Source organism: Littorina saxatilis, linkage group LG7 (genome assembly GCF_037325665.1).
Source record: "Littorina saxatilis isolate snail1 linkage group LG7, US_GU_Lsax_2.0, whole genome shotgun sequence".
In the NCBI taxonomy this organism is placed as follows: Eukaryota; Metazoa; Mollusca; class Gastropoda; order Littorinimorpha; family Littorinidae; genus Littorina; species Littorina saxatilis.
Window position 1 is genome coordinate 18,138,204 of NC_090251.1, and position 21,921 is coordinate 18,160,124.

Sequence of the window (21,921 nt, forward strand, 5' to 3'; positions counted from 1 at the left end):
ATGAGAAAACACAATTTCTTTTCAAGTTTCTTCCGATTTCCTGTCAACAAACACTTCTGATACTGATATCATGAAAAGGCAGCAGACCGACTGACGTAAGCGACGAAAAGGCAGCAGACACTGATGTTAGTGATGAAAAGGCAGCAGACACTGATGTTAGTGATGAAAAGGCAGCAGACACTGATGTAAGCTATACAAAGGCAGCAGACTGACACTGACGTAAGCGATGAAAAGGGACTGAAGGGAGCTGCATACACTGAAGGGAGCATACTCTGAAGGAAGCGATGAAAAGGCAGCAGACACTGACGTATGCGATGAAAAGGCAGCAGACAGTGACGTAAGCGACGAAAAGGCAGCAGACACTGACGTAAGCGACGAAAAGGCAGCAGACACTGATGTTAGTGATGAAAAGGCAGCAGACACTGATGTAAGCTATACAAAGGCAGCAGACACTGACGTAAGCGATGAAAAGGCAGCAGGCACAGACGTAAGCAATGACTGAAAAGGCAGCAGACACTGATGTAAGCTATACAAAGGCAGCAGACACTGATGGAAGCCGGCATGGAAATGTAGCAGACAAAGGCAAGGCCCCTGTACAACAAACAAAATATTCACAATAATAACATTTGAAAAACAGTCTGTATAATTAACTTACATATGAAATCTGATGACAAAAAAATCAAGGCTAAAAAGAACATATATACAGATGGAAGATTTTTGGCCCGAGATGAATACGGAACATTATGGGCTAAATACTAAGGCAATGGAACACCTGACAAATATACAGGACATAATTAACAAAAATCACTCAATTAAATACGCTTGCATTCAGTGCAACTAATATTTCATTTAGCTTTCTTATTTCAAGTCTGTTAGGCCAAACAATATCTGTTGGTTTAGGGTAACGTGACCAAAAAAGTCGGTAGGTCGCCTTTTTTTTAATTTTTATTTTTTATTTATTTATTTATTTTTTTTTTACTGATTTAGTCGAGTTTAAAGGTTGCTTCCCTTGGTCTCGGTATGGTTCGCAAAATGTGCCAAAAGTTGATTTTTTGTTGTTGAGATATTATGTAAAAACAGATTTAAGGTCGGAGGGAAAAAATAGGGTCGGTCGGCTTACCCTAAACCAACATATATTTTTGTTTGGCCTTAACGACATTTTGTGAACAACATTTACTACAGATCATGTCAGATTCTAAAACTTTAATTCTGCCAGTCGCAATTTTCATCGACCTTACCATTGTAACACTGTGGGGGATAGAACCACCTCAAAGTTCATCCAACGCATTTTCAACATATTCAAGCCAGAAGAAACAAACACCCACCTATTCAATGAGGAGCTCCCTCCCAGCAGATCCAGCCTCGTATCCAATGAGACATTTTGGACGCTCGTCTGTGTGGATTCTTGCTTTGTCTTGCTCATCGTCTGCCTACCCTTGCCAGGCTGCAGGCCCCACGAAGATGTAACTTGATTAACCTGTAGCCGGGCTGACAACAGAAGAGTTAGAAACAGCTCTTGGCAGACGTTCAAGCACATCATAACTGTAGTATTTTTTCCAGTCCTCCCTCAAACTGGGACGCTGGCTGGTTTCTGCAACAGATGACAACACATTATTGATTAGACATTGCCGCAACTCAGTCACAACATCAGCTTGTGACTGTATAATATCTGTTAAACACGTAAACTTTCTATATCAGCGATGCCTCAAAGACAGAGAAAAGCAGAATTAGAGCAATTTAAAGTCCTGGTAAACAGTAGATGCGGTAAAGTATGTTGTATCTTAACAAAGACACCAACTACAATCAGTTGAGTTATCAGCCCCTCACTTCGTTTTAGCCCGCCAGCAGAGGCGGTGTACCAGGGTGTGGCCGCTGTAATCTATACCAGCTTTCTTGGAGCCAGAAGTGAGAGTTGGGTGCTGGTTGAGGACCAGTGTTCCTGTCCACCCTAAAAGGGAGCTGCTGCCAGGTTAACAAAGGTGCCACCTCTAATCAGACTCCCCATACACCCTAAAAATATAGCCTTTCTTCCGCTCAGGCTTTTCAATGTTAGTGGTAAATGGTTAGGGTTATGGTGTTGGTTATGGTTATGGTCAGACAAGGAAACTGTTTCAACTGGATTAGTTAAACTAAAAACAGAAATCAAAGAAGAAACAAAAGTGCAAATCTGAAGACTGAAAAACTGAATTATTGCATGTTCACGTTGGCGAAACAATGAGGCCTCTCTTCTAAACTATCAACAAAACAACACAAAGTAGTCTTGGTGCCAACTTGTCCTGGAGATGTTGACAAGATGTCCTCCTGGCTTGACATCAGTACTTGTACCTCCGTGCTTAGGTACTCTGTTCCTTTCTGAGTACAGCTGAACGTCTTGAGCCTGCTGTACATCAAACTCTAAGAACGTTAATCTGAAGACAGAAGAAAAAATGCATGTTCACGTTGGCAAATCAATGAGGCCTCTTCTTAGCCTCTCGTCTAAACTATCAACAAAACAACACAAACTAATAAAATAAAATATGCAATGCTCTACCTTTTTAATATGAAGTCTTGGGCCTGGTGCCAACTTGTCCTGGAGATGTTGACAAGATGTCCTCCTGGCTTGACATCAGTACTTGTACCTCCGTGCCTAGGTCCTCTGTTCCTTCCTGAGTATAGCTGAACGTCTTGAGCCTGCTATTCATCTAACTCTAAGAACGTTAATCTGAAGACAGAAGAAAAACTGAATTATTGCATGTTCACGTTGGCGAAACAATGAGGCCTCTCTTCTAAACTATCAACAAAACAACACAAAGTAGTCTTGGTGCCAACTTGTCCTGGAGATGTTGACAAGATGTCCTCCTGGCTTGACTGACATCAGTACTTGTACCTCCGTGCCCATATGTCCTCTGTTCCTTCCTGAGTACAGCTGAACGTCTTGAGCCTGCTGTACATCAAACTCTAAGAACGTTAATCTGAAGACAGAAGAAAAAATGCATGTTCACGTTGGCGAAACAATGAGGCCCCTTCTCAGCCTCTCTTTTAAACTATCAACAAAACATGAACATCAACTATGGTAGTTTCTAACTAGGACGCCAAACAAAGATTAGATGTGTTAGGGTTAGATAGTAGAATTGTTAGGAAAAGGGGTTAAAAACAGGGGTAAGTTCTGGTTAAAAGTGTGGGTAGGATATGGTGTCAAAATGGGCGTATGTTAACATGCCAGGAAATGGGTAGGAAAAAAAGTTTGGCGACCCCCTTAACCAAATTATTAATACATGTTCATTCACTCCCACATACATTTTCACTTATTCCTTCAACCTTATCAATTCAAAGAAAAGCATTATGATAAATCTTTACTTTCCTGAAACAAAAATGTCCCGCTGGCACCAGCTAGTGTCCAGCTAGTTCTGTTGTACCTGCGTCCAACTTCCTCCCCCACAGTGCAGCTTTTGCCTCTTGTCTGAGAAAAGAACAAATTAAATCCTGAAAGATTTTTTTTGATGGTCATTCAGTTTTTCCTGTATCACACTCATGTCCCAGAACTTAAATGTTGATGAGAGAGATAATGAAGCATTACTACAATTTCTTTGTGTCCGTGCTTTTAGCTCATCACAGAAGTTCCTGCTTTGTAGCAGACGACAGTCAAGCAGACACTTGGTTTCAGTGAGTGCCAGTCATGTGACGACGAAGCTAAGACTACGATGTGTTTAAAAAATTATAACTGTGTATTCTAAGGCCATACTCGATTTCATGTTGACATCTACAAAGGGAGATAAAAACTATTATGTTGCTATTTTTTCTTGCACTTCATTGTACTTTATGTGGATCTGTTACTTTTTACATTACTGTAATCTTGAATGAGAGAGAGAGTGAGAGAGAGAATGAGAGAGAGAGAGAGAGAAAGAGAGGGGGGAAAGAAAGACTAGCTCTCTGCAGGGCCGTCTTGGCGCGCGCACACACACACACATACATACACACGCGCGCGCGTATACACACACACATGCAGACACACAACAATTAGTTGTCCACGAGGTGAGGGAGACAAAAAGAGAAAGAGAGTAGGTAAGAAGAGAGGGGGGCGAGGTAGGAGACAGAGGGGGGGAGGGGTAATTAGGAGGGAGAGAGAGAGAGAGGGGGAGAGAGAGAGAGAAAGGGAGAGAGAGAGGGTAGGTGGGAGGAGGTAGGCGACAGTGAGAGAGAGTGAGGTAAGAGAGTGAGATAAGAGAGAGAGAGAGAGAGAGAGAGAGAGAAGAGCCGAGAGAGAGAGAGAGAGAGAGAGAGAGAGAGAGAGAGAGAGAGAGAGAGAGAGAGAGAGAGAGACAATAGAGAGGGAGACAATAGAGAGAAAGTTGTCACTGTGTATATATTACCCCTTTTCCAGGGGCCAATGCCCTATACGGAAATAAACCATTGTCTTGTCTCTGTCACATGAGTCAAGTTGTGTGTGTGCTGGTGACAGACACGAATTCTGACGAACAGCAGCGAAATAACACTAATGAAAAATCGTTAGATAATTTGGGGCGAGATGGGAGGGGGCGAGATGGGAGGGGGCGAGATGGGAGGGGGCGAGATGGGAGGGGGCGAGATGGGTGGGGACGAGATGGGATCCGGGAGGGGGTGAGTCGGGATGTCACCGTCAGGCCAGTCTATCACCTTTCAAGCAAAGGGAAGCAAGAGCTCTAAAACAGTTGATTAAAATTATCTCACCCTGAACTCAGCAAGTCGGCAGTGAACAGGTGAAGTGGAGCAGGGATGTGTCTGCCGACGCCACTACCAGGCGATGAACACATCTGAAAATAATACAAGATACAAGATACAAGATATTTATTCACCAATTTTGCAAAAGGATTTCATCTTGGCACGGCACGGTAAAAATAAAATAAAAACCAACCAGACACATATGCAGACACACATCACCATGCATGCATACATACGTACATTACACTGTCATGCACACACAGACACAACTCACACACTCACACACACACACACACACACACACACACACACACACACACACACACACACACACACACACACACACACACACACAATTATTTACATACTCACACATAACCAGCCACATATCTACATCACAAATTCACATCGTCGCCTTGTAAAGGTAAAAACCATATCAGTTTAAAAGGGGTGCCAGTAATATCAATACAACATTAGTGAATACTAGAACAATACCTAAAATTTATAATCCATTTAAAAGTAAGTAGTACACGTAATTATTATCATTTAGTCAGATCATCACATAAAATTATATAATCATAATCTAGCCAGTTAGACAGTTTAAAACAACAGTATTAACAGACTATCACAGATCTACTCAAGCACCTAAAAAATAAGGACCATTCCACATTGCACATACTTCCACTATCACAAGTCGCATTGCACAAAACTACTACCATCACAGAACTACTCCAGCACCTAAAAAATAAGGACCATTCCACATTGCACATATTTCCACTATCACAAGTTATGAGAACAGTAATGGAATGCAGTGAAAGGACTAAGTAACAAAAGAACCCCCCCCCCCCCCCAATCCTATAACTACAGTATATTACAACGTCTTCACTACAGGAGTTGTCAGTACAGCATGGGGGATGAAGCTAGAGCGAAAGCGACTAGTTCTGGCTTTCAAAGCTCTGTAGCGCCTACCAGATGGAAGAGGCTCGAAGAAGTGGTTTGCCGGGTGGGAGGGGTCGCGAACAATCTTTCCTGCTTTTCGACCTGAGCGCAACTCAAAAATAGAGGCAACGGAAGGGAAGTCACAGCCCGCGATTTTGGAGGCTGTCCGCACAATGCTCTCCAGTAGCAGCTGTTTCTCTTTCTCAGTGGTGCTGCCATACCAGACCGTGATAGAAAAACACAGGGTGCTCTCAACGACTGCGCGATAGAACTGCGCCATGATTTGCTGTGACATACGGAACTTGCGCAACTGTCTCAGGAAGTGCAGCCGCTGCTGGCACTTCTTAATGATGGACGTGGTGTTCCCGTCCCATTTCAGGTCTTCAGAGATCAGTGTGCCGAGAAATTTGAATGAAGAGACCTGTTCTACAGCTTCCCCATTTATTTCAAGGGGCAAGATGGGGTCTTTCTTTCGTCGAGGGTCGATAACGACTTCTTTTGTTTTAAGAACGTTTAGCTCGAGATCATTTTCAGAGCACCACTCAACCACTCTTTGAACCTCCCCCCGGTATGCGTCCTCATTGGAGTCAGAAATCAGGCCTTCAATGGTGGTGTCGTCTGAGAATTTGATTATGTATGTGGATGGGTGAGCGGAGGTGCAGTCGTTGGTGAAAAGGGTGAAGAGTAGAGGGGACAGAACACAACCCTGCGGGGCACCAGTGTTTAGAGTGAGTGAGGCAGAGAGTGAGTTGTTGAGTCGGACGACCTGAGGGCGGTCAAGCAAGAAGTCTAGAAGCCAGTGGCAGAGAGAGAGAGGGACATCGAGACCAATCAGTTTGTGGAGGAGCTTGTGAGGGATGATCGTGTTGAATGCGGAGGAATAATCAATGAACAACATTCTAGCGTAGGTGCGAGGGTTCTCAAGGTGCTGCAAGACAAAATGAAGACCCATGGCGACGGCATCATCGACGGACCTGTTGGCTTGGTAAGCAAACTGGAGTGGGTCAGACAGGTGACCCGTGAAAGCCCGCAGGTGCCGCAGAATCAACCGCTCCAGGACCTTCATAAAATAATAAAACCTCTTTGAGAATTGACAGTCAACTTAAAAAACAAGTGCAGTTTACATGTTTCATTACGACACAAAACATAGTGACACACACTCACGCCTGCACGCTCACACACATTGACAACACAGCGCGGCCTGCCAATCACAAAACCGGGGTGAAACCACTATTACATGCTATGTCCGAGTCTTCTAGAAACGTGTTGACTGATTGAACAGAAAGAAGAGTTGGACCTTTTACACCATCGATCTCACTGACGGACTGTGTTCATTTCGTCAATTGATGTCGCTCGAGTTATTCTTTGCATTAAAAGGCACAGCAAGCCTCATGTAAACCATCACAGATACTGTCAGGCTTTTACACACAGTACAAAACACCCTTCCATTTGAACGCTCACCGAACGGGAACATCCTGCATGGCTGCTTTCCGTCGAGAGTGAGGCATTTTCAAAGAATTTATTTTCTTGAACCGTCTGTTCCACAATCAGGCGCCTCGTTTTGGCGCTAGAACTAACTTTTAAAATCTAAATAATAAACTGACAGCTTGTAACACAAACATTCTTAAATCATAACAGATTTATTTTTTCATCAAGACAAGATCAGTACAATTTGAAGTTTTGAAAGTTTAAAACAAGTCGCGTAAGGCGAAAATACAACATTTAGTCAAGCTCAGTCAAACTCACAGAATGAAACTGAACGCATTGCATTTTTTTTCGCAAGACCGTACACTCGTCTGTCCACCGCTCGTGGCAAAGGCAGTGAAATTAACAATCCAGAAAAGCGCGGTAGCGGTTGCGCTGAGGAGGATAGCACGCTTTTCTATATCTCTATTCTTTTTAACTCTCTGAACGTGTTTTTAATCCAAACATATCATATCTATATGTTTTTGGAATCAAAAACGGACAAGGAATAAGATGAAATTGTTTTTAAATCGATTTCGGAATTTTTATTTCATCATAATTTTTATATTTTAAATTTTCAGAGCTTGTTTTTCATCCAAATATAACATATATATGTGTTTTTGGAATCAGAAAATGATGAATACGATAAACGTAATTTTGAATCGTTTTATACAAAAATTATTTTAATTACAATTTTCAGATTTTTAATGACCAAAGTCATTATCCTAATTAATTTTTAAGCTTCCTAGCTGAAATGCAATACCAAAGTCCGGCCTTCGTCGAAGATTGCTTGGCCAAAATTTCTATCACGTTTGATTGAAAAATGAGGGTGTGAGAGTGCTGCCTCAACTTTTACAAAATGCCGGATATGACGTTATCAAAGACATGTATCGAAAAAATAAAAAACGTCTGGGGATATCATACCCATGAACTCATGAACAATTTCATAAAGATCGGTTCAGTAGTTTACTCTGAATCGCTCTACACACACACACACACACACACACACACACACACACACACACACACTCACACACACTCACACACACATACAGACACACACACACACACACACACACACACACACACACCAAACACACACACACACCAAACACACACACACACACATTGTGACGTTAGCAAGTCCGGCGATTCGGTGACACCGCATGAAACGTGCGTTATGGTCTTCAGGTCTGTTGTCTTCTTACCATTGCTCGTCTCAGAATTGGGTTTAAAATGTTTTATGGTGCGGTTGAATATCTGTTCTCTTCAAATAAACAGTTTCAAACGAGCAAGGGTATGATCATTCCCGTTTTTGGTCGACATAGTTGTGAGACACACGAGTTTAATTTACCTATGAAAACTAAATGAAACATTCTTTTTCTCTCCATGCAGTGCTTATACTGCTTCCTGGATGCAATCAGTGAAGTTGAATTCTACGTACTCATCTAGTGTGAAGACGTAGAATGTATGGTTAAAATAAAGCGAAACCCCATTTTGTCACCAGCAGCAAAGAAGAACCCACCAACCATTTAGAATATCCAAATCAACAACCCGTACAATGAATGAATAATACAGCAACGAATACTAACAATGCTTATTCATCATCGTTATACATGTAGTTATGTTTCTATGCGAGAACAATTCTTGACAAAGAATTTACCTGTGCCTTTTCCCACCTGCCTGTTACACGTCAGTTTGGCAAGTGCTGAGCACTGGAAGAATTGTTCCACTAGCGACACAGTCACATTTCACAATAATATATTGTTTTAAACCCATGCGTTCCACCCTTTGCACATGAAGCCGTGGAGTCACGGTCTCTGTCTCGCTCTACGTGTAACACAGGCCAGGAAAACAAGGTCCCCCCACAGCCTGCATACGAAGCATATTTTTCTTGTACACAAAAAGAATCCCCTTGTTTTTGTATAACGTCAGAATAATGCATACTAATTACAAATTAAAATAACAATACGATATTCACACATGCCCAATCAGTCTCCGTAAAACTACCTGCCTATACTTCCGTTGTAAACACACGTGCTTTTGTGGAGGTGTCGATCTGCGTTAAGAAGAATAGTCGGTGACGTCAATTAACGAATAATCGATTTGCGGATGGGTACGTAACTAAATAGATAGATAGATAGATAGATAGATAGATAGATAGATAGATACTCTCGATATATAGGTTGATAGAGATTGAGATAGGTGAGAGACAGAGAGTCGCTGAATCACATAGTGTGTGTCAGTTATGAGTGTCTGTCAGCGTGCGTGCGTGCGTGCGTGTGCATGCATGTGTATGTATATATGTGTTTGTGTGTGTGCACGCTCGCACACACAAACACACACACTCACACACATATACACGGCCGTCACATACACACACACACACTCCGTCACATACACACACTGACACGCCGCACACTGACACTCGTGACTGCACACACACACACACTCAGTCACGCACGCACACACACACACACACACACACACACACACTGACAGGCCGACGCACAGTGACACACACACACACACACACACACACACACACACACACGAGATCAGTCAAGTTCGGCAATAAATCAGCAGACGACAGAGGTGTGTGTTATGTTAGTTGCGTCCCCTTTAATTCTTCACCTGCGAAAACTAGAAAAGTACACCGGCATCAAAATGGGGACAGTCTATGCCAAGGTTGTTGAAGATTTTGATATTTTTGTCATTTCTTGCGGTGATTGAATGTAGCAAACAACGTAATAATGCTTGAAAATGTTGTTTGATATAATCAACGAGTGCAAAGTTGAATCGACTGTTTGTGACCGCAAAAGGGCTTTTCTGTTGCGGCGATCGAGTCGCTGTGTAACGTCTCTCCATCGCGGTGTGTGTCACTGTGTGTGTTCTGAAGTGAAAGTCAAGCATGTGTCTGTGTGTGGGGTTTTGAGTGCGGAGTGTGCGCCTGTACCTATGTGTGTGAAGGGGGCAGGCAGGTTTCTCGCCTTATTTTTTAACGCCAGTACTTTTAGTCTTTTGTGTCAATGCACTCTGAAACATATCTTGAAGTTGAACACCTTAACTTCACCTCACAGCTTTAGCAAGAAACGGGGTGGTGCATGAGTGATAACTTTTGATCAGTTATCATATTTCCAGTGAGTACACATGTGTAAAACTGAATGCCTTCGTATGTCGCAGGTTGTATTTGTGGTTATGTTGAACTTTAGCGTTGTATGTATACAGGAACGGTTTAATTTCTACTGCAATCTAAGAATAGATCTAAATTTACAGAACCTGCTCTAGCAGTAGCAGTTGTAAGCATAAAAAGTCACTTGACATACCATTGAAGTAACATAATTTACTGTACAGATGCCTTTCATTTGCAGGGGGGTTTAGAATTTAAAAAAAATTGGCAGATGAATTACGGAAGGGAGACAAGTATGTTAATACTTTGTATGCGTTTTCTCTACAGGGAGACAACCATGGCAGTCATTTTCCTCAATCAAATAACCAAATTGATTAATTATGCTTAATTTTGGTGCTCAATCTGTCAATTATTTTCAGGAGTAATATTTTTGTTTGATTAAAGCGACACATAAAAAATAAGTCTATAAATTATAATGCCACTGGATTGTGAGCTCTGAATTTACAACACTGAAATTCAACATTACCGTGTTTGTTTAACTTTGTACATATTCTTTGTGATTTTTATAGTTTGTTTGCTATTCCAGGCACCTGAACCTGCAACTGTAAATAATCCACCACAAGAAGGTCCTGATGACATTGACTTTGAACATATTCCAGTGAGTTCTTGGTTTAGTCATCTATTTTTATTTTTCAGTTATAATCTCTTTGTTTAATGACTGTCCAGAGTTAATTGTCTTCTTTGTCATACAAATACTCTGACTCTAGATTCTTGAAAATACGTACTGTAACCAGAACAATGATTCAAACTCATAGTGAATTATCTTTTATTTTTACACATCCATACATCACATGTACAAGTATGTGGAAAATGTACACCTTAATTTTGCTTGGACAGCATAATCCTAAAGGAAAAATAAACACACATAAAACCTGTACATAAAATAATTACAAACTGGTCCAAAGAATACTTCTAAAGATACAAGTTGACAAAGGCGGCATTGTGTGCTTCAGGTCAAGGTTGAGAGAGTGGTTGTGGAGGGAGTTGGACGTACCAAGGATGACGTCATCATCAAGGAAGTACGGCCTCTTCTTAAAGCAGAGACTTTTCAGGAGGTAAGCATCAATAGACAAATTCCGAAAATAATTGTGGGTTTGTATTGGTTGTGGGGGAGGGGCCTTAGTTTGCAAACATTGGAGGGGCCAATCATTAACAAGTGGTGTGTCGGAAGCACGTGTGTTTCAATGTGTTTCTGGCACACCCCCTCGGCAGCAGAGGGGGTCGGTTTTAGGAGGGGTCGTTATGGGAGGTTCCACTGTAATATAATAATTCTAGAGCACATGAATCCAAGGTTACTGTGAAGCCTTGCTCAGAGCGCTTCACAATCATTGGGAAAAATTCACACAAAAAACATATCATTGTTTACATCTCAATCACACAATTATAAATTATAACACATTGCACTATAATACATTATAAACACACAAACACACACACTTGTGTGCGCAAAACACAACACATTGTTGCCATTCTCATGCATGTTTATTAAATCTTGACACCATTTGTTTTGCTTTTCAAATGAACAGATGGTCCAGAAGAGCCATGAAGTCAAACAGCGCATGGAGAAACTGGGACTCTTTAAGAGAGTGGGCATCTTCATCGACACAGCCAAAGGTATGAATACAGTGGAACCCCCCTTTTGACCTCAACAAATCTGAGAAAATCAGGTCTTAAAACGGAGGAGGTCTTAAATTGGGGTAAATCTACAGAGGTTGTGAACAAAAGGTCTGAGAAAACAGGGTCTTAAAAAGGAGGGAGTCTTAAAATGGGGTAAATCTACAGAGGTTATGAACAAAAAGTCTGAGAAAACAGGGTCTTAAAAGGGAGGGAGTCTTAAATTGGGGTAAATCTACAGAGGTTGTGAACAAAAAGTCTGAGAAAACAGGGTCTTAAAAAGGAGGGAGTCTTAAAATGGGGTAAATCTACAGAGGTTATGAACAAAAAGTCTGAGAAAACAGGGTCTTAAAAAGGAGGGAGTCTTAAAATGGGGGGTCTTGAAAGGGGGTTCCACTGTAGCAGAAACACATTTTTGCTTGTGAATGTGAGCTAGACCAGATAACAGATTTTAAATGCTAGAAAGGGTTTGATTGGAATGTGTTCGAAGTAAGGTGACGCGTAAACGCTGAAGATTTTAGCCCATTTCCCCCAGTGGTATAGAAAGAAACTCTTGTCAATTTCAAACTTGAAAAAACTCGTAGCAAAGTAACTACTGCAAATTTTCCGTAATTATAGAAGCTCAAACATAGCAGGAAGCTAGTACAAATGGAAAAAGTTATGTGTAGCAGTGTGTAAAGCGGGTAGGATCTACATACGGGAGCTCGAGCGGGCGGTATTGGGCACTTGGGAGGGGGGGGGGGGGGGGGGGGGGGGGTAAGAATGTTAAGTGTAGATGATGCTTAACTCCTTAACTTGTTTGAAGATGCTGATGGTGCTTTTTTGTGCAGACTCAGCCAATAAGGACAGCTACGAAATAACGTTCGAAGTGCGAGAGTTCAGGCCGATTTCTGGGGGAATGAACACACTGATAGGCAACAATGACGCCAGTCTGGTGAGAATGTGATACTTCTTTATGTTGTGGCTATAATTATCAGGGTTTTTTCTGCATGCACTCTAGTCTTCTTTCGTTTTGTTTATTATTGTCCAGATATTATGTGGCATCTGACAGCTTTTAAAGAGGGCTACATTTATAGGTTACCGGTGACTAAAAGTTCATTTCAACTGTTCAGTCCAATTTTGCAAAATCTTTTATTCAGGTCAGTGAAGCACACAAGGAAAACAGTTCTGCAATGAAATATATCTTTGCATCTTCACAATTGTCATTGAGAATCTATTCTCCAAACCTTCTGCTTATTGTTAGTCTTTTCTTCTCTTATGTTTTCTGTTCCTGTCTTTTTCTGTGTGTGGTTTCAATAACCAGTGCTTATGTTGTTCAAACAACTTGATGCTAATTTTTGATTTTTCTCTTCCTTTGCAGCTGTTTGGTGTCAAATTGCCCAATGTCTTGGGACGGGGGGAGAAGGTGAATGGGGAATATACGCATGGCACAAAACAAACCAGAGGTTACTCTGTCATGATGAGCAAGCCTCTCAATGCTAATCCAGAAATCTTGTGAGTTTGAAGTGTGTGTTTGCGTGTGCATGCGCATAGAGGGAAGGGGCAGGTTTGGATGAGTTGTTTTACAATATTTATGCAAAACGTTTTAAAAGAATGTTCATCGTGTGTGTGACTGTCTTTCTGTTGTCTGTCTTTCTTTCTGTCTGTCTCTCTGTCTGTAGGTCTGTCCCTTCGTTTGTTTGCATGTGATAGACCGTACATTTTTAATATCATGTCTTTTAAGTATGGTTGGATGTGCTTTCATTTCTGTCATTGTGGTTGCAGGTTTTCTCACTTTTCTTTCGTATGGAAATGGAATAAAACAATTCCTTTGTGTGTTTCTAGGCTTTCTGGAGGCATTTACCAGTTCCACGGCTCCTACCCCTGGAGTGGATACAAAGAAACAGACAGAGGGCTGGACATCGATCTGACTGTGAGTTAAGCGTTTGCGTGCATCTGTGTGTGTGTGTGTATGTGCATTCGCGTGAGAGAGAGAGAGAGTGTGTGTGTGTGTGCGTGCGTGCATTCATGGGTTAGAGATAGAGAGAAAGGGAGTTTGAATTTGTGTTTGTGTGTTCTCTCTTACATATGTCTGTGTGGCTATGCATTCATGCATGTAGTGTGTGTGTGTCTGATGGGGAAACCTGTGCTTGATATCCTCTACAAAACAGCCCATTAGAACGCTTTTAAATACTTGTATGTCCTTACAGAGACGCTCACAACTGTCTCCATGAGAAAAAGTTCTTTATTCACACTTAAAAGTCTTCATAAATACTGTCCACAAAAATACCCTGCACTATCTAAATGTATGCTTGTCAGAACATCTCAGGGCACTAAAACTGTCAATTGCGTCACTTTGTGTTGCACAGTTCCCATCAGTCCTGGGCATGCACTCGCTGCGGTGGGATGGCGTGTGGCGAGATCTCCGATCCTTGTCCAGAACAACGTCCTTTGCTGTGCGAGAGCAGGCTGGACACTCCCTCAAATCTAGTCTCAAGGTGTGTAAGAACCTCTTTGATCACTACATAAATGTCTGCAGGTATACGATGGACCTCCAAAAGTCTGAGAAAATCAGGTCTTAAAAAGGAGGGGATGTTAAAATGGGGGCAAATTTACAGAGGTTATTTACAGAAAATCAGAGAGTCGAAAGAAAGTCTTGATTCGGGTGGTCTGGATGGTGTATAAGTGGGTTGTCCTTAGATAATGGAGTATAGTTACCTGAGGGATTTTTGAAAGTCTACCTGTAAGAAATTTAAGTATTTGCAAGTGGACGGGGAGGGGGGGGAGGGGGGGGAGGGGGGGAGTGTCCGTTAAGAAAGTAAATTATTTGACAATGCCACTCTCACAGTTACAAATAGCACAGTATGTCACTATTGCTACCAAAAGGCAGCGACATGCATCTCTCAGCTGAGGGTTAACCAGTGTACAATGAAATCTTTGCAGGTTTTAATGTCTTTTGAATTGCAAGAAGGTCATGTGGTTTTTTCTTTGCTTAATCATGTGTGATAGTAACACCAGAATGTAATGGCTGTGTAATTGACCGTGGCTTTGTAATGTGCAGCATGTGTTTGTGAGAGACATGAGAGACGACGGCATTCTGCCTTCCAGTGGATCACTGCTGAGATTAACACAGGTAGGTGATAATGTTGACGTCTCCATTGCTAACAACAAGACACAGATAAAGACAGTATTCTGTTGTCAGATGAACTGTCAAGCACCCTGTGGGCGCTCAGTAAATAGCAAACACCCTCCTCCTACTTTGGGTGAAAAACTGTGATAATACAGTCCAACCTGAGTATAACCACCACCCAGGGGACAGACCAACAGTGGTCATTTTAGACAGGTGGTCGCTATGGACAGGTGAATTATTCAGAGAAGAATCTCATCAGAGTTTCTTTGAGGTAGACACGTGTAGTGCAGGTGGTCATTATCAAGAAGTGGTCGCCAGGACAGGTGCCACTATAGCTGGTAAGCGCCCACTTTGGATCACCAGAATTGTGGGATATGTGAATGCAACAAGGAACAGGCAGATGACAGTGGTGTAGCATTGTAGAGGCCCAGGTTTCTCACTTTGAGGGATTTTAATGAAAACGAGTGAACAGACTGGTGTTTGAGCCGGGGTAGCTCAGTTGTCACTGGACTTGTGATCTTAAGGTCGCAGGTTCGAATCCCGGCAGGGACGGACACGGGTCAACTTTATGTTCAGACTCAGAGACGGTATCCATGTCCCACCCCCGTGTCACCACAGTGGCACGTAAAAGACCTTGGTCATTCTGCCATAAGTGCAGGTGGTTGATTACACCTAAACACGCAGACACCTGGGTAGCGCGACTCCATTGCTGCTAGCTTTCCACTGGGAGGAAGCGACCCGAATTTCCCAGCATTGAAATAATAAAGTAAATGAAATGAAAACGCTGTGTCCATTACTTCAGATGTTCCATTTTGGAAGGGAAGTAAAGGAATGACACAGTGGTGTTCTCAAGCCTCAGTTTTTGGTCATTGACTCATACTTTTTGTTTTAATCTGATGCATTGTTCTGATCCCTGGCTTATCGAGTGTCCCATAGTTTTGACGTTTAGTAAGCGACCTTGACCATTTATTGGTTACAAGGTGCTACTCAGTCGGATACTCATAAGTAGGGTAACTCCTTATAGTTAAATTGAGGTGATGTATTCTTAGAAATAGTCATTTTACTCGTAAAAAATACATTTGTTCATAGCCTATGGACCTATAGATACATATTTTTGGTCCAAGTAAAACTGGACCTATTGTCCTCTCAGTCTGGGAACAACACTGATGACATTTTGCTTGGTGTTACGTTACGCTGTCAATATTTTGTTTTGTGTTTGACAGGAATATGCTGGTCTGGGAGGGAATGTGGAATTCTCCAAACAAGAGCTGGAACTACAGTTCAACAAATCTCTTTTTTGGGACACGGTAAGTGTCACTGTGTTTAGCAGCCTTCGTATTTTGATGAAGATCTATTGCCTTGGTTTGCGTGTTGATTCATGGCAGTACGTTTCTTAACATAGAGCGTGTATTGTACGTAGATCTATTGACAGACAAGCTTGTGGTGGTGGAGGGGAAACATCACAATTATTCTGCTGTATTTCTTGTTAACTTTTGTGATTCAGGTATCGTGACCGAAGTAAACCTGTCATAAAAGGACCCTGGCAGCTGACATGTTTTGCTGATCAAACGATGTCCTTTCCATCACAGGTACCCCTGTATATTAGTAAGTCAATGTATGGTGCATCTTGTGTGATTCAGGTTGTTCAGCTATCATTGGCCGGAGGAGTGATGCGACCACTGCACAAAAAGGACGACATTCGAATCAACGACCGTTTCTTCCTCGGGGGGCCTCTCACGCTACGAGGCTTTAGCTTGAAAGGAGTGGGACCACACAGTGATGGTAGGTGTGGTTTTTGTAGTGCTTGGGCCTTTGTGTGTGTGTGTGTGTGTGTGTGTGTGTGTGTGTGTGTGTGTGTGTGTGTGTGTGTGTGTGTGTGTGTGTGTGTGTGTGTGTGTGATAAATAAGGGTATGTTATTACTTTGACCATTTGCATTAGATTTTGCATATTATTTGCATTATACTTGTGATATTGCACCCAGTGGCAGCTCCGTATTATGTACTTGGGTGGGTCAGTGTTTCAACCCAGCAGTTGCATGTCTGTCTGTCTGTTTATCAGTTTGACGCCAGATATATCACATGTAAGAATATGTTTTTTTGAGTTGCTGCATGTTTGTCAGAAGCAGCCATATTAAAACTGTTTTTATGTGTCTGAGTTTTACTGAGGCAGTTGCATGTTTTCTACCTTGTTCTACCATTTTACACTGGCTATATTTCTTTTTTGCTGTGTTTGCTTCTTTTTTTTCTTTGTTTTTTCTGTTTTTTTCATTTGTTGCATGTTGATTTCAATTGATGAATGTGATGTTTTACACCCCACAGGAACTGTATCACAACTGCTTTGACATGGTGAGTTTCCCAAAGGCATTTGCATGTTGCCTCTTTTGTTTTCAACTTTTGTGTCGCTGGATGTGTTGCATGTTACGACTGATGTCGACCTTGTCACACCTAAAGATCATCCGGCAGGTAACGCGCTGGGTGCAGAGGCCTACTGGATGTGTGCAGCTCATATCTACACCCCCCTCCCCTTCAGGCCGGGCAAGGGGGGCTTCGGGGATCTCTTCCGCACACACTTCTTCGTCAATGGTGGCAACCTGGGAAACATCAATTTCAGTGAGTTGATTTTCATCGCTAATTATTGGCTCAGTAATGCTTGCTTGATTGCTTGCCTGCAGCCGCTGTAGCAGGTCCTGCCTATCTGGCATAGGTCTTATTAGCCACCTGCATGCTTGAATCAGACAAGGACATCCTTTATAAATCTTGGTTCACCAAATCAAGCCAAGAATGCTTGCTACAGTGGCACATTACATATACCTGTAACACGAGAACCCTTTGATGAAAGGGACACCACTAAATAAAGGATCTCTTTTTGTCTAAGAAAAGCAGCCATAGTGTTGCTGTTATTGGATGACACCTGCACGGAAGGGAGATTGTTGCAATTGATCCTGTGGGAGAGTCCTGTTATGGTCTACAAAATAAATGAAGTATTTTTGTGGTTCCCCCTACTGACCCTTTTTTGACTCACATGCGAAGCAAAAGTGAGTCTATGTACTCACCCGAGTCGTCCGTCCGTCCGTCCGTCCCGGCGTCCGTCCGTCCGTCCGGAAAACTTTAACGTTGGATATTTCTTGGACACTATTCAGTCTATCAGTACCAAATTTGGCAAGATGGTGTATGATGACAAGGCCCCAAAAAACATACATAGCATCTTGACCTTGCTTCAAGGTCAAGGTCGCAGGGGCCATAAATGTTGTCTAAAAAACAGCAAAAACTTTAACGTTGGATATTTCTTGGACACTATTCAGTCTATCAGTACCAAATTTGGCAAGATGGTGTATGATGACAAGGCCCCAAAAAACATACATAGCATCTTGACCTTGCTTCAAGGTCAAGCGCAGGGGCCATAAATGTTGTCTAAAAAACAGCTATTTTTCACATTTTTCCCATTTTCTCTGAAGTTTTTGAGATTTAATACCTCACCTATATTTGATATATAGGGCAAAGTAAGCCCCATCTTTTGATACCAGTTTGGTTTACCTTGCTTCAAGGTCAAGGTCACAGGAGCTCTTCAAAGTTGGATTGTATACATATTTTGAAGTGACCTTGACCCTGAACTATGGAAGATAACTGTTTCAAACTTAAAAATTATGTGGGGCACATGTTATGCTTTCATCATGAGACACATTTGGTCACATATGATCAAGGTCAAGGTCACTTTGACCCTTATGAAATGTGACCAAAATAAGGTAGTGAACCACTAAAAGTGACCATATCTCATGGTAGAAAGAGCCAATAAGCACCATTGTACTTCCTATGTCTTGAATTAACAGCTTTGTGTTGCATGACCTTGGATGACCTTGACCTTGGGTCAAGGTCACATGTATTTTGGTAGGAAAAATGTGTAAAGCAGTTCTTAGTGTATGATGTCATTGCTAGGTTTAGCTGAAGGTCAAGGTCATGTAAAGGTCAAGGTCAAGCATGTGAGTCGTATGGGCTTTGCCCTTCTTGTTCTGTTTTCCTGTTCTGTTCCCTCCTTCTTCACAAACAAGTGACCTGATGATTGTTTGATTTGACGATTCAGATGACCTGCAAGGATCGCTGAAGGACATGGGCAACGACATCCGCTGGGCATGCGGCTGGGGCATCGTGCTACGTATGGGTCGAGTGGCCAGGATGGAGCTCAACTACGTGGTACCCATGGCCGTCAAGCAGGGAGACAGGTACACAGGGTGGGGGGAGGACCTGGGATGATGTGTGTGTGTGGTGGGGGGGGGGGGGGGGGGGGCAAGGGGAGGGGGATTTGGTACAGTTGAACCCCCCTTTTAAGACCTCCAAAACCTGAGAAATCAAGGTCTTAAAAAGGAGAGAGGGTCAATTTACAGAGGTTATAAACAGAACATCTAAAAAAAAAAAAAAAAAAAAAAAAAAGCAAGGTCTTGAAAGGAGGAAAGTGTGAAATGAGGGGTTCTTACAAGCGGGGTTCCATTGAATAGTGAAATACATAAGGGAGGGGAAGAGTTCAATACTATTACTTATAAGGGGTCATTATGTTCATTGTGGATCAAGTGATGACTGTGTGAAGTACATGCGTGGTCAGTGGTTCGTGTATGTGTACTTCTCATGAAGAGTGCTCAAGTAGAATCAAAAGGGTCACGTGACAACAGGAACAGTTATCAAAAACTAAACAATTTTGTGTCGGTTTACTTTATTCTGTCAATACAGGTACGTTTATTTTCATTGCTCATTTGTGCTGCTGCTAAACATTCAGAACTGATATTGGGTAGGTCCGTAGCTCAGCGGGTAGCCTGCAGGCCTTGTGTGGTGGGGTTCCAGGCCAGATGCAGTGGGGAATTTTTCTGAAAGTCTTAGTCAAGATTTATTTCAGACTTTAAGCAGACAGAATCATACTACCCCTATGCGCAAGTTTCCAGGTAAAGTGTTGCGACTCAATTTGAAACATACAGATACCCTGCACACATGTGGTGTGGAATGTAGCTCTCATCATAAAGTGACCGAGATCTCAGAAACACAGAAGAAAACGAAAAAACTGAAATGTAAATATCTGTATAATGATCCTGATGTTTTTGTTGTTTTTGGTTTTTTTGCAGTGTCAATCCGGGTCTACAGTTTGGCATTGGACTTTCCTTCTTGTAGCATCATTAGACGTGTGCCCGTATTGTTGACGGAAGGACTCTCGGACCATGGCTTGACGCACTTTTACTTCTGGGATTCCATTGCTGGGGGGAACACCGACTGGAATGTGTTCTGGGTTTGCTTACCAGGTTTTTGAAGTACGTGCTGATGGCAGCGTCCTACACTTTGCAAACTTTCACTTTTTCTGAATGAAGGAGGTCGCCTTCCTTTGTGTTACTTTATGTAAAGTGTTTGACTCCTGCTAAATTTGGAGGTGGAAAATAAAGATCTATGCACTGATTGTGTTGGTTCGTTGGTTGTAACATTTTTGTCCTGGCCGGGCATAACTCATGGAATGTGTATAAAGTCAGATGGTATTTCAGAGATATTTTTTGTGAGAAGCTAGATTTGATTTGATTTTTATCGGACAGGTTGTTGAAATCTCTTGGTGTCACACATTGCACTTAAACGGTTTTTTTAATCTACATGTACTTGTCTGGGTTTTTTTCTGCTGGTGTTTTGATTTGTGTCTTTCATGAATATTTCAGCAGGTTGTATTTTTATCACTGCCACATTCTCTTTTGACATTTCCTCAATTTAACCACAAACAAAAGTTGCGTCATTTCTGGCAGTGAACTTCCAGCAAGTTTTGTTTGGTTTTGGTTTTTGGGTCACACATAAACAAAGTAATGCTGACAATATCATTAGAACTGACACATTAACAAAGTAATACTGAAAGTACCATTAGAACTAACATAAACAAAGTAATACTGATAGTATCATTAGAACTTAACATTAAACTTGACTTCCTTCCCGTGCAAAGACTGACATGCACCACCGCATATCTGCCTTTTTATCCAAGCTTAAAGCCTGGATGGAGCTTAATGATGATGGAGTAGCTGGTCCTCACTGGAAGGAAAGAGCCTTTAAACATTCACACAAGTAAATAGCGAAGGGCAACAAGCCCCAAAACTGAATGTGATTCAGCAATGCTGGTGAGCTTAAAACTCGATATTTAGCTGGACCAAGACATTTGTTGTGTATGTACATCTGGGTTATTTCTTTTGTTGCAATTCACCAGTCTTTTTATTCAACATTGAGAGGAGGAAAGTTACTCATTGCCACATATTATTTTCACTGAAGAGAATGGTTTTTGAAGCCTTCATGTTTTCAGTGACCAATAAAAAAAATTAAAAAATCGAATCACAATTTCATGTTTTCAAACATCATTATGTATTGCCTCTTGTAAATGACTTTTGTAAATATTTGTGAAAACTCGTGACATTTCACATTGTCACCAAAGTCTATAGTTTTTAAGAGCCAGTAGATGAAAATGGAAGAGGCTGTGTATTCGTAGTTTACCGTTTTGTTGACTAGGATTATGTAGTTTGTGATGTGGGGTAGAATATTATATATCAAGCATTACTGCTAGTCTGAAGCAATCTGGAACATAGCTATAGTGCATTCCCTGATATCATTATAATCAGAATTATTGAAGCCGAAGATGCAGACTATTTTTAAAGCTGTGATTATATGTGTGCGACCTTTTCATGACAGGAGAGAAAAATCGTTTGTTTGAGTGAACTAGCGTACGTTTGTGTGGATTTATATGTTGCATGCTGTGCTGTCTGTGAATAAATGAATGGAGAAAGTTACACTTGTTTTTTTCTTCTATATTCTGAATAAATCAAAGGAACAAAAATTAACAGTGTGATGAAAGGTCTTGAGCTGAACATCCACACACACGGACACGCAGACATTCACAACACACACTCAAACAGTGACTTGCGCACAGACA

The 21,921-nt window shown here is 41.7% G+C and overlaps 1 protein-coding gene across 2 annotated transcripts; it reads left to right on the plus strand.

Annotated features, from left to right (window-relative positions):
• Positions 1-9,713: 9,713 nt before the first annotated feature.
• Positions 9,714-21,778, plus strand: LOC138970838 (sorting and assembly machinery component 50 homolog A-like). Of its 2 annotated transcripts, none has more exons than XM_070343388.1 (14): positions 9,714-9,768; positions 10,797-10,868; positions 11,224-11,325; positions 11,797-11,884; positions 12,715-12,818; positions 13,245-13,378; positions 13,709-13,796; positions 14,233-14,361; positions 14,925-14,996; positions 16,217-16,300; positions 16,634-16,775; positions 17,445-17,603; positions 19,072-19,210; positions 20,099-21,778. In XM_070343388.1, the coding sequence occupies exons 1-14, from the start codon at positions 9,748-9,750 to the stop codon at positions 20,142-20,144; spliced, it is 1,380 nt and encodes a 459-aa protein (XP_070199489.1). In that variant the 5' UTR covers positions 9,714-9,747; the 3' UTR covers positions 20,145-21,778. The 2 variants fall into 2 exon arrangements, with proteins under 2 accessions (XP_070199489.1, XP_070199490.1); XM_070343389.1 differs by having other exon boundaries at positions 17,457-17,603.
• Positions 21,779-21,921: the final 143 nt, after the last annotated feature.

What these genes read in the sequence shown, in the direction of transcription:
- LOC138970838 (XM_070343388.1), top strand. Translation starts at nt 9,748, where the DNA reads ATGGGGACAGTCTATGCCAAG. An exon ending in CTTCATCGACACAGCCAAAG is followed by an intron (nt 11,885 to 12,714) that starts GTATGAATACAG and finishes TTTTTTGTGCAG; the next exon opens with ACTCAGCCAATAAGGACAGC. An exon ending in GGCTGGACATCGATCTGACT is followed by an intron (nt 13,797 to 14,232) that starts GTGAGTTAAGCG and finishes TGTGTTGCACAG; the next exon opens with TTCCCATCAGTCCTGGGCAT.